Here is a 12,744-nt window from a genome sequence, read left to right on the forward strand (position 1 = left end):
TTGGGTTAGGTGTCTTGCTCAGGGACACTTGGGACATGGGGCAGCCGGAACTCGAACCATCAACCTAGCAGTTCCTTGCGCACCCTCTGTACCCTTGCACCACGACGACGAAATGTTACATGCTACATGATTTTTGTTAAAACATTGGCACGTTCTAATTTAATTGGAAGCATTTTAGCATGTTGGCTTTAACATTGAAGTCAAAATGCAATAAATTTGCAGTCTTCAATCTAAAGTCTTGTTATGCAGCTAATGAAAACAATTTAAAGGGAAAACATAAACCAAATGTAGAATTTCTGCTGTACTATTTTGATTATTTATTATTATTTGACAGTTTTTAAAGATATCTATAAATAAAGAAAATGTCCTGTCTGAGCAGGCATTACATTCAAACTGATTATTTTTATGATCGTAAAAGCTCATGAGGATCCTTATGGGTAACATTATAAGCGATTTCCCTTTTTTTTAAACTGCCTTTTTAGTCTACGAGGCAGTTAAAATCTAAATGTGCTATATTATAAAATATTAATAGCATTTCGGGGGAGGATTTTCCCTTTAACCCATTTGGTGTTTGCCTCAGTGGCTGCTCAGTGAAGAGCCTCCTCAGCGGTCCTGAACATAAGCTGTGCATGGATCTCTGGTCATGTATGGGGAGGTGGCTTTGTAGTCGCTCACTAACCTGCTTAACCTACTTTCTTCCTGCCGGTCTTTCATCTGTTCTGGGAGAGAAAAGTGCTCTAGGACAAATATGGCATACTTAACAACACACACAGTGTCCATCCAAGCACGGACGATGCCAGGCATTGTGATATTTCAGTATCCCCACCCTTAATGCATTGCTGATCATTTCCCAAATTAGAACCAGCTTTACACCGAACATGCTCTCTGCATGTTCGGCACATTAACCCGACTGGTAGAAAACGTGTGGGGACGCGCTTGAACCTTCATTGAGATGAATATGACCAAAATAATGACATTTTAAGATCTTAATTGTCCAATTTATGTAGACAGCTGTTGTGCTGCATTGCAATGCCAATTCAATTGCAGTTTCCTAGCAACGGGAGAGGTACAATACAGGGATTTTCTGTTAAGTGGCATCATTTCCTCTCAGCAAATCTAGACGGTATATTTGCTAAATAAATCTAAATCTGCAATGTGTGCAGACTTCTTCACCTTTATGCTAACGTCTCCGCAGATTTGACTGCTTCTAACGTCCTCATACGGCAGACAATCGCGACCACTTAGACTTCCATGTGGCTCCGGTCTCCATCTGTGCACCCTCGTGGTGTGTCAGTGGCTAATAAAATAGCTGTGTTTCTGCAAAGGAAATCATTTCAGTTGATTAATGTTCATCCAAAATGCTCCGTCCTGAGCTAATCATTGTACACACGTTCTTTTCAATTAATTAATTATCAAGGGAGTGAGAGAGAGGGGGACGGCTGGGGGAGGGGAAAGGAGAGTCAGGGGGACACAGAAAAAAAATCCAATCCTGCTGGTCTGAAGTCTCAGAGCAATGAAGCATTAGTCCCTTCCTGATGTAATTGGAATGACAATAAGAGTAAAGCCCGCTGGTTTTGGGACAGCCTGTGGGCTTGATTTAATGCCCTCTACCAAAACGATACGTCCACCTTTTTATCTCTCTCTCTCTCCTTACCCTTTCCGCAGAACCCTCCGCTCTCCTCTGTGTTCCTCCCCTGTTCCTCCCCCACCCTCATCTCGGTTTCCTGCTCTCCTCATTCACCAGCTACGGCCATACATCTCCATCTGTACTCTACTAAGAGAACAGAAGCTGCATTTTATCATATTTAAAGTCAGAAGGTTCTAAACAGAACACTTATTCAGCATTTTACTTACTCCGTACAGCATGAATGTGTTTTACTCTCACAGAGGTTAAGTTTTATTACTGAATAAATATCTCCAGAGAGGAGAGTTTCAATAGAAAGGGCAGAATGAGCAGGTGTATCCAGGCCAGGGTGCTGCATCTTCGGGGGTTCGCTGCTGCTCGGTCCAGATGGATGGCCGGGGCAATCCTCTTACCCCCATGTGTCTAGCTCCTCTTAATGCCGCGGTAGGTTGCATGGCTAATGTAAGGCAATGCGTGTTGGAAATGCGAATCTCATTCTAGTGAATGAAACGTATTTGTTAAATAACTGAGGAGATCTAAAAGCTGTGGACAGGCATTGGAATTCATAACCAGGATGCCTTTCATAGCTCAGCTAGCTCGTCACTGAGGCCCCTCATATAAAGTCAGCTCAGCCCCCAAATAGGCTTTACTGTTTACGTGTTACAGAGTGATTTCATCCATCCTTGTCCAGCAAAGATGAAGAAAGTGACTTTTTTAAAAGCCCAAACACTATTGAAATGTGTTATTATAGACCACAAATCACAGCGCAGTATTGCACCACTCACAAGCCGTATTGCAGCGTTTACGAGTCGCCTAAACTGTCCTGAAAGTCGTTATAGATGTCGTGCCAGACTGAGACATTTAGTGGCTGTACGATGAACCTGTAAAAAAAGGAAGCCTTCGGATATGAAGACCAAGTGCCCCCCTTCTGTTGCTGAAACCCCAGTGTTCTGCAGTCTTTTCATGCCTCTCATATGGAGTTGGGTTCCACTACTGCCATGATATATAATAAATGTATCTACTGTCAGAGATTTATGTGGCACCCACTCATTCTGATCTCTTTATTAAGCATTGTGGGTAACATTGTAAATCACTCGAATACTTTATTTATGACAATGTGCATCATTTATTTATGTTACCTGGTACCGCTCAATGATATATTGAATGAATATTAGTTTCCTTGTCAATCCACCACTTTTGTCCGGACTATTGGCATGAGATTGTACACCGTCCTTCCTGGTCCGCAGAGGTTACTGACTTGTTCCGTCTACAATCAAATACCTACAAAACCAACTAGTGATAATAAAAGATTGCATATACAACTGGATTGTCAACATATCGACCCCTATAGTCAAACCGTGGATCCTCAAACTTACTACAGAATACGTATTGTATATTTTGATGATCTATTTTTGTCTGGAAAACATTTCAAGCTCACGCTTTTACACAAATTACGACAAAAAATAAATAAATTTATGTAATGGCATCTCTCATGTTCAAAGGTATCTGATGTATGAGACCGATTTGTGTAAATAATTACATTAGCAAACAGTTTAACTGTTCCGTTATTTATAACCTATGCAGCTCAAACTATGATTCACTAAATTATTCCTAAATAGGTTTTGTATTGATTTATCTTTCTCTCGCATGTCTGGATTAACTGCAAATAATCAATATTCTCACAGAAGATTTTCCAGGCGTTGATACAGCCAATGGCTGCGATCTAGTACTCTGAGGGGAATGCAGTGAATGTGGAATACATAACAGTCAAATCATACACATGTACACGTGTGTGCATGTGTGCTGCATGTGTGCTGCTTGGTATGCAGACGTCGTTGCTGCCTGTAGCCGTACGACGGCATCCCCGGGTCAAGCAATTACCACACATCAAGCAAAGCAATTGGGCGTGACTAAAATATCATCGCCATGTGATCGCGTCCCTATGTTTGGGCTGCTAGAGCCTAATTTAACCCACTTTGTCCGTACGATCGAGGAGAATTGGGGACACGCTCTCCAATTCTGAAGCCCCCCCCCACCCCAGAGCATTTCCCAAACCTGACACACAGCAGCTGGGCAGCAGACGCGCCGTGACTGGTCTCCTATAGCCACCGGAGTGGTGGATGGGGCGTGCCGATTAAGATAAGTGACGCAGCAGAGGAGTACAAGTGACTGAGGGGGAAGAGAAAGTTACGTTAAACAAGCCTCGGGGTGCAGAAACGTGAGGCTTTTGGAGGGGAAGTGTCTCAGACCGTATCGACTCACTTATCAGGTCACGTGAATTGATTTGAGAGTAAATGATTTTCCGGTCATGGTTGTTGCTCTGAGATGCCTTCCTTAAGTGTATGAACCAGTGTGGTCACATTTCTACTTGGCAGGAAAGCCAGGAGAGAGAAGTGGGAGGGTTATGGGGCAAAGAGATTGCTATATATGCACTGGGAATAGGCAAGAGGCAGGGAGGGGGGGGGGGGGGGGGGGGGGCGGTGATTGAGCCCATGGGCTGTGGCTCCGAGCAGCATTTTCCACTTTTCTCATTATACAGTCAAATATCGCGGTGCCTTTAGTTGCCACCCCAGCCCTTCCCACCCCCATCGCCTCTCAACAACATCGGTGACAAAGGTGAACATCTCCTCCATGCAGCTTCATTCCGCTAAATCCATTGTCTTCATTCTGATTTCATTGAGATTTCATCCGGTCTCGGCCTCAGTCTTTGGCGTGAGAGGGACGCTCTATGCTTCTTTTGTCCTTCTGAAGCCTGTTAAAATATTGATAGAGATGGGAACCACCGCTGACCGCTCAGTCATATCGGAGTGGGTCAAGGATGGCAGAACTTCCCGGCAGATATGAACGCATGGGAATAGCAGGGCCTCGCAAACGCTCGAGCAACCTTCATAACCCCGCTGAATGGAAAACGCCCTGTACTGTATTCCAATGCAGATGAGGGTTGGAGGGTGATGGGGTGTAAAAGGGCATGCGGGAAGGACCTGTTTTTTTGCCTTCACAGCCAGATACCCATTAGTACAGGAGCAGAGGATTGGATGTGCAAATGGTCTCTTGGATTAGAGAGCTAATGCATTTAGGAGAGGGTGCTCCACAATCTCTTTATTGCCACTGTGGTGTACGCGTGTGAGTGTGTGAGTGTGTGCGTTGGGGCTCGTGCAGGGGAGATACCCTGTCCCTTTGTGGGCCTTAAGCTATTTAGGGTAAAGTGAGTAGATAAGGGCAGCGATGCAACACACACACACACACACACACTCATCAAAGCCTACGGTCTGACCAGAAGAAGGCTTGTTCTGTGTGCGGTTATTAAAACAGCATGGAAATGAGATCTTTCCAGTAAGAGGCGCAGACGGGCGGACCTGCTAATCTAATTAATCAGCGTCTGGGATTTCTCATTTTCTTCTGTCCTCTTTTCTGTCCCTCTTTGTTGCTCACAGTCTTCTCCCTTACGCGACTCATCCTCGCCGCCTCCCTCCTTTGTGTGCGTCTCTCTTCTCTGAATCTGAACTTCACGTGCCATCTCCTCCGGGCAGTATAGTGTGTCTGTGCATCGCTTCCATTAACACACCTTTTATGTAAAGCCTCTGTTGTCCTCTTTGCATAAAGTGTCCCAGTGCTCAATCTGCTGTGAGGATGCATGGATGTCCTCTGCACGCAGGATGCAGGGCGGGTGATGCAGGATCTCTCTGGCTTTGGAAGCAACCTGCTATCAGGCCTGAAAGAAGCTGTCGGCTTTACACGCTCGACCCTCGTGGAAGGTGGTAATCAAGCTGCGACTGTGAACTCTTCCTCTCTTCCGGTGGTGAGAGAGAGAGAGAGAGAGAGAGAGAGAGAGAGAGAGAGAGAGAGAGAGAGAGAGAGAGAGAGAGAGAGAGAGAGAGCGTCACATTTGATGCTGGTGCTTTTCTGTTGTTGTTAAAGAGCCAGCCACCGGCAGCATGGGAGGGGCCCTCAGCGCAGCGCACCGGGTAACTACAGTACGAGCGCTGCTCTGCGCACACTGAGTCAGCTGAGCTGCCGGGGATCACACACACACACACACACACGCACACACACACGCGCGCGCGCCGGTGAATGAATGGAGGAGAGAGAGGAGACCGCGCAGTGTTCGGAGACGACGGAGACGGAGAAGGAGCTCGGTGCTACTCTGGGGATGACGCGCGGAGCGGAGAGGCTCACATGGAAGTGGTGAAGTGATCCGAGCAAGCTTGTTGACGCATAATCCCGCCCGCCCCGCTGGCACTGGGAGGGGGCAAATCTAGCCTCCCTAAACTCAAATCCTCCAATAGAGGATTGCGAAGTGCGCTGCTGCTGTGGGTTCAGCTTCTCTTTGACCGGCTATGTTGGGAAAATCCGCATAGTTTTTTTTTTTTTTATATATATATATTTTGGTGTGATTCGTATACATCTCTGAAGAAGGGGACCCAATCGGCTACCTTTATTAGAATCTATCATCTGGAATCACTGTCACTGCGTCGCGGACGGTGGCCAGTTGGATGCGCCCAGAGGTGCGGACAGGACCTGCCCGTACATCATCATCATCATCATCATCATAATCATCATCATCATCGCAGGTATTTGATTGTGACTGTTGATTACACCGGAGATCTGGAGCCATGACAGGCCCCCCGCTGGTCCTACAGCCCGCCTGCTGACGGTACCGGGCAGGATGGGAGCAGATCTGCCGGTTTCAGGATCCCGAACGAGCCGATTTATCAATGGAGGAAGAGAGTGACACCCGGAAAATCAACAACAGCTTCCTTCGTGACCACAACTATGCAACCGAAGGTATTTAAACAGATCACGTTGGGTAGAGAGAGAGAGAGAGAGATACACGTTAAGCTCTTTTACCGGCACATACAAAAATAACCCGAGTGTGCAGAGATGCCAATATCACAGCAGAAATGAGGCACGGCAAAGGAAGATAAAAATATATATATTGAGAAAATATCATATTGGCTCAGACAAATGGCTTGGGTGATCCAATAAATAGATTATATATAGCAACGATTTGGCCCATAAAGTGCATAGATGCGCATTTAATCACGTCAGAAACATCAATCGGATATGGGAGTGTCACAGGAATATTCCGGTCGTGTGCTTGTAACAGCGTGTGGTGTCAAAGCAGGAGATGATGATGTGGCTGCTCGTCATGCCTGCTATTTTAAGAGGACAATCCTGACCGAGGGGGAATCATTGCTTTAATCTGCGTGGACGATGAGAAGCAATTCGTTTAAAGCGTCCCGGACAGCTGCTTCGGCTGCTGCTGGCTATATAATATGTGATCAGACCGAAATGTTGCATTATTGATGGAAGGAATGTGTTTTCACTTGTTGAAATAATTAGACGGAGAAGGTGCCCTAATTTCAAGGAGCAGTCTCTCCACAGGCTTATGACTGCTTTGAACAATAGCTTTTTTTTTTCTGTGTGTGTGTGTGTGTGTGTGTGTGTGTGTGTGTGTGTGTGTATCCACCTCGTTGACCATCAGCCCTTTTATCAACTAATTGATGCAAAATAGTCAGCTCCACCTCTGTCTCATAAGATGTTAATTCCTTTTAATCGTTGATTTACCAATAACACTGTCATTAATCTGACGCGAGTGCATGTTGGAGGAGAGACAAAGTCAAAGCTCAGAAGACAGCAAGTCTTATTTTCACATGCAGCTGCTTTCCTCAGTGTTTCTTTTTTTTCTTCATTTAAATATGGGAGAGTCCCATCATTTGCTCCGCTCCTGCTCAGATGATTTCCTGTCACTGCTAAAGACACAGGAGTGAAGTGGGGGGTGGGTTTGGGTGTGATGGATAGCTTTGTTTGATGTGTGAGCTGAGATGAAGAACAGGAGGGGATCTTCCTCTGCCAGCTTCCTCCCGTCGCTCCGTTTCGCTCTCTCATACATTCAGGAGAAACGAGAGTTAGCAAGGGCGTAAAACGCGTCTCTTAAAAGCAAAGGACTGTCTGGTCTGCGGCCCATCTGCGCTTTTCAAACAAGGAACATCTACTTTTGTTATTTTTTTATTGCTGTAATTTACGACGGATTGTCACACCTCACATGCATTCGTGTGTGTGTGTGTGTGTGTTGTGTGCGTGCGAGAGCCCATTCACACTCGCTTCCTGTCTCCCAAAGTGGTATGAAGTCACTCTAAAGTCAAAGGTCCACATACCAGTGTGTCCTCATAAATTCACCAAAGTGCTCCATAAGGCCCGGACCGTTCCGACCACACGCACACACACACACAGACACACACACACACGCATACACATACAGGTCCCAGAGGCGGCGGTGGTAGGGATTTCCCTCGGGCCGGGCTTGCCCATAACAGTAGGACACTTTAATGATGTCACATTGTAATGATGTCACTCGGGGTAACCTTTGGTTTGCACCAATCGCACACCCGCGTTGGTCTGTGAGCGGCTACATCGACTCGGTGTGTATGGGCACACGTTGTGGGTAAAGCTGTGCTGGTCATCCATAGTATTAAAGTAAAAAGTATTCTCAACCTCAATGCATACATTCACTGTTGTAGATGAAAGAAAATGCCAATGCAGTCGGATTTCACCAGCAGCCTGCAGATGACAAATTGCTAATAGTGAAAAAATGGATGGTGTGTGTCTCATTGCAGCTTTGTGTATCAGCGTGTGTTGAGTCAATGGACCGTTACGCTGCTACAACATGCATCTCGGCTAATATTCATAATCTGCACCCTGGATGTTCCTTTAATGGGTGAAATTGTCAAACAGCACAGCGCCACTCGGGGTGCAGGGATGTAAATAGCTTCCTCGCTGTGAGGCAGGACCCGACCTAATGTCTGCTTTGGTATTGATTTCTGGTCCTCTACAATTTAGCTACCGGAACAATGGCCTAAAGATCTATTGGTAGGACATGTAATCTCTTCCACCTTCTCCCCCCACCCGCCCCCCCCTCTCTTTTCTCTCATTTTCTCTCACTGCGTATATGTCTGTTTGATGCAAGTACAAGCTTGTGTGTGATGTGACCCCTCTAAACCCCCTGAATACTGATGCAGTCCCGTAACATAGAGCTCACAGCCTTTACTGCAGCTGCTGATGAGAGCAGCACCGCCTATGGTTGCCTGTGCCAAGGCAAACGGCCTGGGGCCACACTTTAGGACCCCGGCATAAAAAGATTTAGCCCAGCATACCCCCAGGTCCCATCCATTATTCACTGCGAAACACTCAAAACGCCGAACCCCGCCACGGCACATAGCGCAAGAAAGATAATGCCCCCGTGTGCGCATGGGGGTAGGGTCGGGGGAGGGGGGGGGGGGGTGCTTAATGGCAAGCTGTGAAGTTGGGGCGAGTCGCCCTCTTTATTCAGCAGCTGCTTTCATCCCCTGATTAGCTTCTTATTAAGTCTGCAGCTCGATGAAAATTTAATGAGGATTTAATAAAGAAAACCGGCGGTGTTCGTACTGTAGAACAATCATCCAAAAAATATCCTATTCTTTCAAACGTCTTTTCGGTGCTTTAAGTTATTGCTGTGACGGATGTACTGCAACAAGAGTCCTTTGGTGCAGTGCCAGCCTGAAGGGTAAGCAGCGCTTGACCCCTCTGGACTTACATTTGTAAGTTTTGATAGCTAATTCCTGCGTCCCGTCGAAGAAGCAGTGTCTCTCGGACTCTTTCATGCTTCGGTGAACGGGTCACTGCAGATACACGATTCCACTCTGTACAGCAGGCGTCTAATGTTTGATTCACTACAGCCTTGACAACAAGCAAGATGAAAGGGATTGCACCAAAGCAACACAGACAGATAGAGAGGGAAGAGACAGCTTTTGTTTTGGTGCTGGATTATAATTCAATGCACCCCCGCTTCCTTGCACCATCCCCCTCCTACATCTTCAATTTCTAAGAGAATACCAAATACCAAGCATTTGGAACAACCTCACTTGGTATTCATGTAAGCGCATGCAGGAATCGATCGCCAAGTTCACCGCTGTTCACCACTTCTTCTCGTCTTGCCCCGTCCCGTCCTGTGTCCGTAGTCACATGTGTGACTGCGCTGATGTGTTAATGAAGTGTGAGAAGTGAGGCAGTAACACGTCTCGCCCATTTCACCCTCAACTCCCTGGAGTGTGGCGATACAGAAAAGCCCACACACAAAAGAGAGACTATACAGACACACACACACACACATTTGGTCTCATTCCCAAGGGGCTGATCCTAGAGAAACCAGGTTAATTAGCTTGTTCACTCCAGATCTTACAAAGAATCATGCTCTTAAGATGATGAGGGCTGAAATTGTGCTCTGTTGCTTTGTGTGCTGCTAATAAACCCTTAATCATATGGCTTGACAATGGACCAGAAGGTAACAGGGTTTTTTTTCTCCAAAATTTCGATTGATGTACATTGTTAGTGGTGTGAAAGAAGCCGTCATCAGTCGCCTATTCAGCACGGAAAGGGTGAATTAAATTTCTGATACGCGCGTGTTCATGTTCCAAAAAAAAGACAAAGTGCAGATTGATTCATACTGTTGGTTATCATGGGAGGCACGAGGGCGGCGAGTTAAAGGAAGTGCGAGAATGGACCTGAATCTTCCCCCGGCCTGATCCTTTGACGCAGGCGGCGCAGCACAAGTTCTGTAATCCTCTCCTCTCCGTGTCTACCGCTAACAAAGCATTTACACGACACCGTGTTGCTGACCTCCCTCCCCTCTACCTGGAATTATTGCAAAGCACTTACGCAACTAGCTTTCCATTCAGTCACACCGCTTTTGGCGTGAGTTGCCTGCGCAAACCTCCAATGCCACAGGATCAAGCCTCAGTTTGTTTATTTGTTGACGGGATTACATGTTGTCTAGAGGTTAGCCAGGCGGCTCCTATTTCGGTCTTTCCTGCCGTCTGTACTCGGGAGACACACTGTTCTCTGCGATCATTTACCTCCCCAGACTTCCCCTTCCCCCCCTCCCCTCCTTTCTTTTAGTCGCCCTTTCTGTTATGCGTGATAGATGTTGCATGCACGGGCTTCTATAAATACATTTAATAACCTCTCTTTCCCCGCCTCCTCCGTGCGCGGTTTCCATTCCAGAATCAATGCATATCTATGTTTCCATGCAACGGGTTCGAGCCTCGATTCTATATCGCATGCCGAAGGGGAGTTATTGAGGGTCAGATGGGTGAAACAGACATGAACCTGTGTTATTTCAGTCGTCTATTCTCGGTTGTGCGCAGACACACACACATACACACACATCAGAGCAGCTGGCTTGTCTGTGTTATTACTGGGGATGGATGTGTGTTATCTCGAGCATCGAGAAGCGCTGACCTGTCTGTGTCAGACCTGGCTGGCCGCAGGATTTATGGGCCTCATCTGGTTATGGCTGCTGATGCGGCGTGTGTGTGCGTAAACGTGTGTAAGTACACGTCTGATCAGCCGAATCACCAACCTGCTGCTACTATCAGTCCACTTTGAACCTGCGGTTGCTCATGTAGGGAGAATCGGATCTGGTGCAAGCGGAAATCCCCTTTAATGAAAGTTTATCTGATAACAGTGTACGTTGTCACTTGTAACAAAGTAACTGAGGTTTAATAGATTGCAATGTCTGCTTTGAATAAATTAGCACGAGGAAAATCTCATTGAGGGAAGCATTCCATCACGTTACTCTGCGTTTCAGCTTCGCTGGCTCCGACCGATTCTTCATCCAGCGAGATGATTGAAGTATGTATCCGTGTGTAAACTCGTTAACCGGCACCCATCAATTACTGTTTCTCCTCAGTGACTTAATGGGTTGATGATGAGAAGAGAGGGGAAAGACAGAAAAAAAAAGTACGAAGGACAAACCGGGAGCGAGAGAAAGAGAAGAGACAATTCAAGAATGCTGACTGCAAAGCTGACTCCATTCGACTCACATCAGTGGCTTCGGCTTGATGGTGTTGGAAATGAATTTTTTGTGTGTGTGTGTGTCCTGGAGTGAGTGGTTGGAGGGGGGGGGGGCTCCACATATCTGTGCACGCAGACACAGAAAGGGAGATAACTACAGCGTCAGTGTGTGCCACATACATATGGTGTGTCGGTGGGCTTCTCCGTGGATGTAATTAGGTCAGAGTGTGTCTTGTCTGTGAAACATTATTCAGGCGTAATTAGGATTCGATCAGCCACACCCCTCCCGACCCCACACACACCTCACGCCATTATCAGCACGTTGACGTGAGAATCCCTCTGGTGCTTTCTCGTCAACAATTAAATGAAACCAGGGAAAGACACACACACACTCATATATTTGAAGTCATTCCCACCATGCACAGCGCGATGGGCTCATTTCTTCATGTGAGGAGATGAGCCCATCTTAAGGGACTCTACTGTCGTTGTGTGTCTGCGTTGAACATCACGCAGCCCCCCAGATGCAGTTGCAGGGTTTCATTTTATTGCAGCACTCGCTCTGTCTGTTGAATTACAGCAGGCATCAGCAACTTAGTCTGAGAGCTATTGGCACTGGCGCGCGCATGCAGCCCTCCGACTGCCGCTAGAGATGGAAACCGTCTCCATGGCAACGTTCCCCTCTCCTGTTCAGCGCTCCGCCAGTAGCAGGTCCACAGAGGGCGTGGGGGCTACAAAAAAAACTCCATCTCTTTCTCTCTCTGTCTGTGTAATATTAATGTCACTGATAAACAGAGGGGTAGACTCTGCTGTGGTGTGTGTGTGTGTGTGTGTGTGTGTGTGTGTGTGTGTGTGTGTGTGAATGTGACAGCCATTGTGCGATGCCTCTAAAGCCCGAGGCTGTATAATAATTACAGTCACCATTAGCCTCTCCTAAATCCAGGCAGATGTATGTCTTTGAGAAGGAGATAAAGAGCTACCTTAAGGAGAGGTGTCAGTTAGTTACTACTGGAGGAACTGGAGCTATGCAGGGACATTGAATAATATTGGCAATCAAGTATAAATGGTTCAAATACATCATATTGCTCCTATATATTTGTTGCTCCTTTGACTGCACTGCATAGATTGAAAGTAAAAAAAAAAGTTTGCCACACAAATATAGACATACTGTAGATCAGCTGCAGAATTTGAATGCTTTCAAGGTTTATGTTTTCTAATGAAGGAGCTGGAGAGTCACTGAGCAGCATGGGCTCTCGCTGCCGGGAGGAGGGAGGTGAATGGTATTATTACTG

General features: G+C 46.6%; 1 protein-coding gene across 4 annotated transcripts in view; it reads left to right on the forward strand.

Annotated features, from left to right (window-relative positions):
* The window catches only part of LOC120817530 (serine/threonine-protein phosphatase 2A 55 kDa regulatory subunit B beta isoform), a 35,001-nt gene that overhangs the window by 11,080 nt on the left and 11,177 nt on the right, over positions 1 to 12,744 (forward strand). Inside the window, exons 1-2 of one of the 4 annotated variants that reach the window (XM_040173858.2) lie at positions 5,598 to 6,129; positions 6,228 to 6,409. The exons of 1 other annotated variant lie outside the window; for it this stretch is intronic. In XM_040173858.2, the coding sequence (XP_040029792.1) occupies positions 6,340 to 6,409 (70 nt within the window). In that variant the 5' untranslated portion in view covers positions 5,598 to 6,129; positions 6,228 to 6,339. Of the gene's footprint in view, positions 1 to 5,597; positions 6,130 to 6,195; positions 6,410 to 12,744 lie in introns of those variants that run through there. 2 more of the 4 variants (XM_078102339.1, XM_078102340.1) reach the window with 2 other exon arrangements.

The sequence above is a fragment of the Gasterosteus aculeatus genome, chromosome 4 (assembly GCF_964276395.1).
Source record: "Gasterosteus aculeatus chromosome 4, fGasAcu3.hap1.1, whole genome shotgun sequence".
NCBI classification, from domain to species: domain Eukaryota; kingdom Metazoa; phylum Chordata; class Actinopteri; order Perciformes; family Gasterosteidae; genus Gasterosteus; species Gasterosteus aculeatus.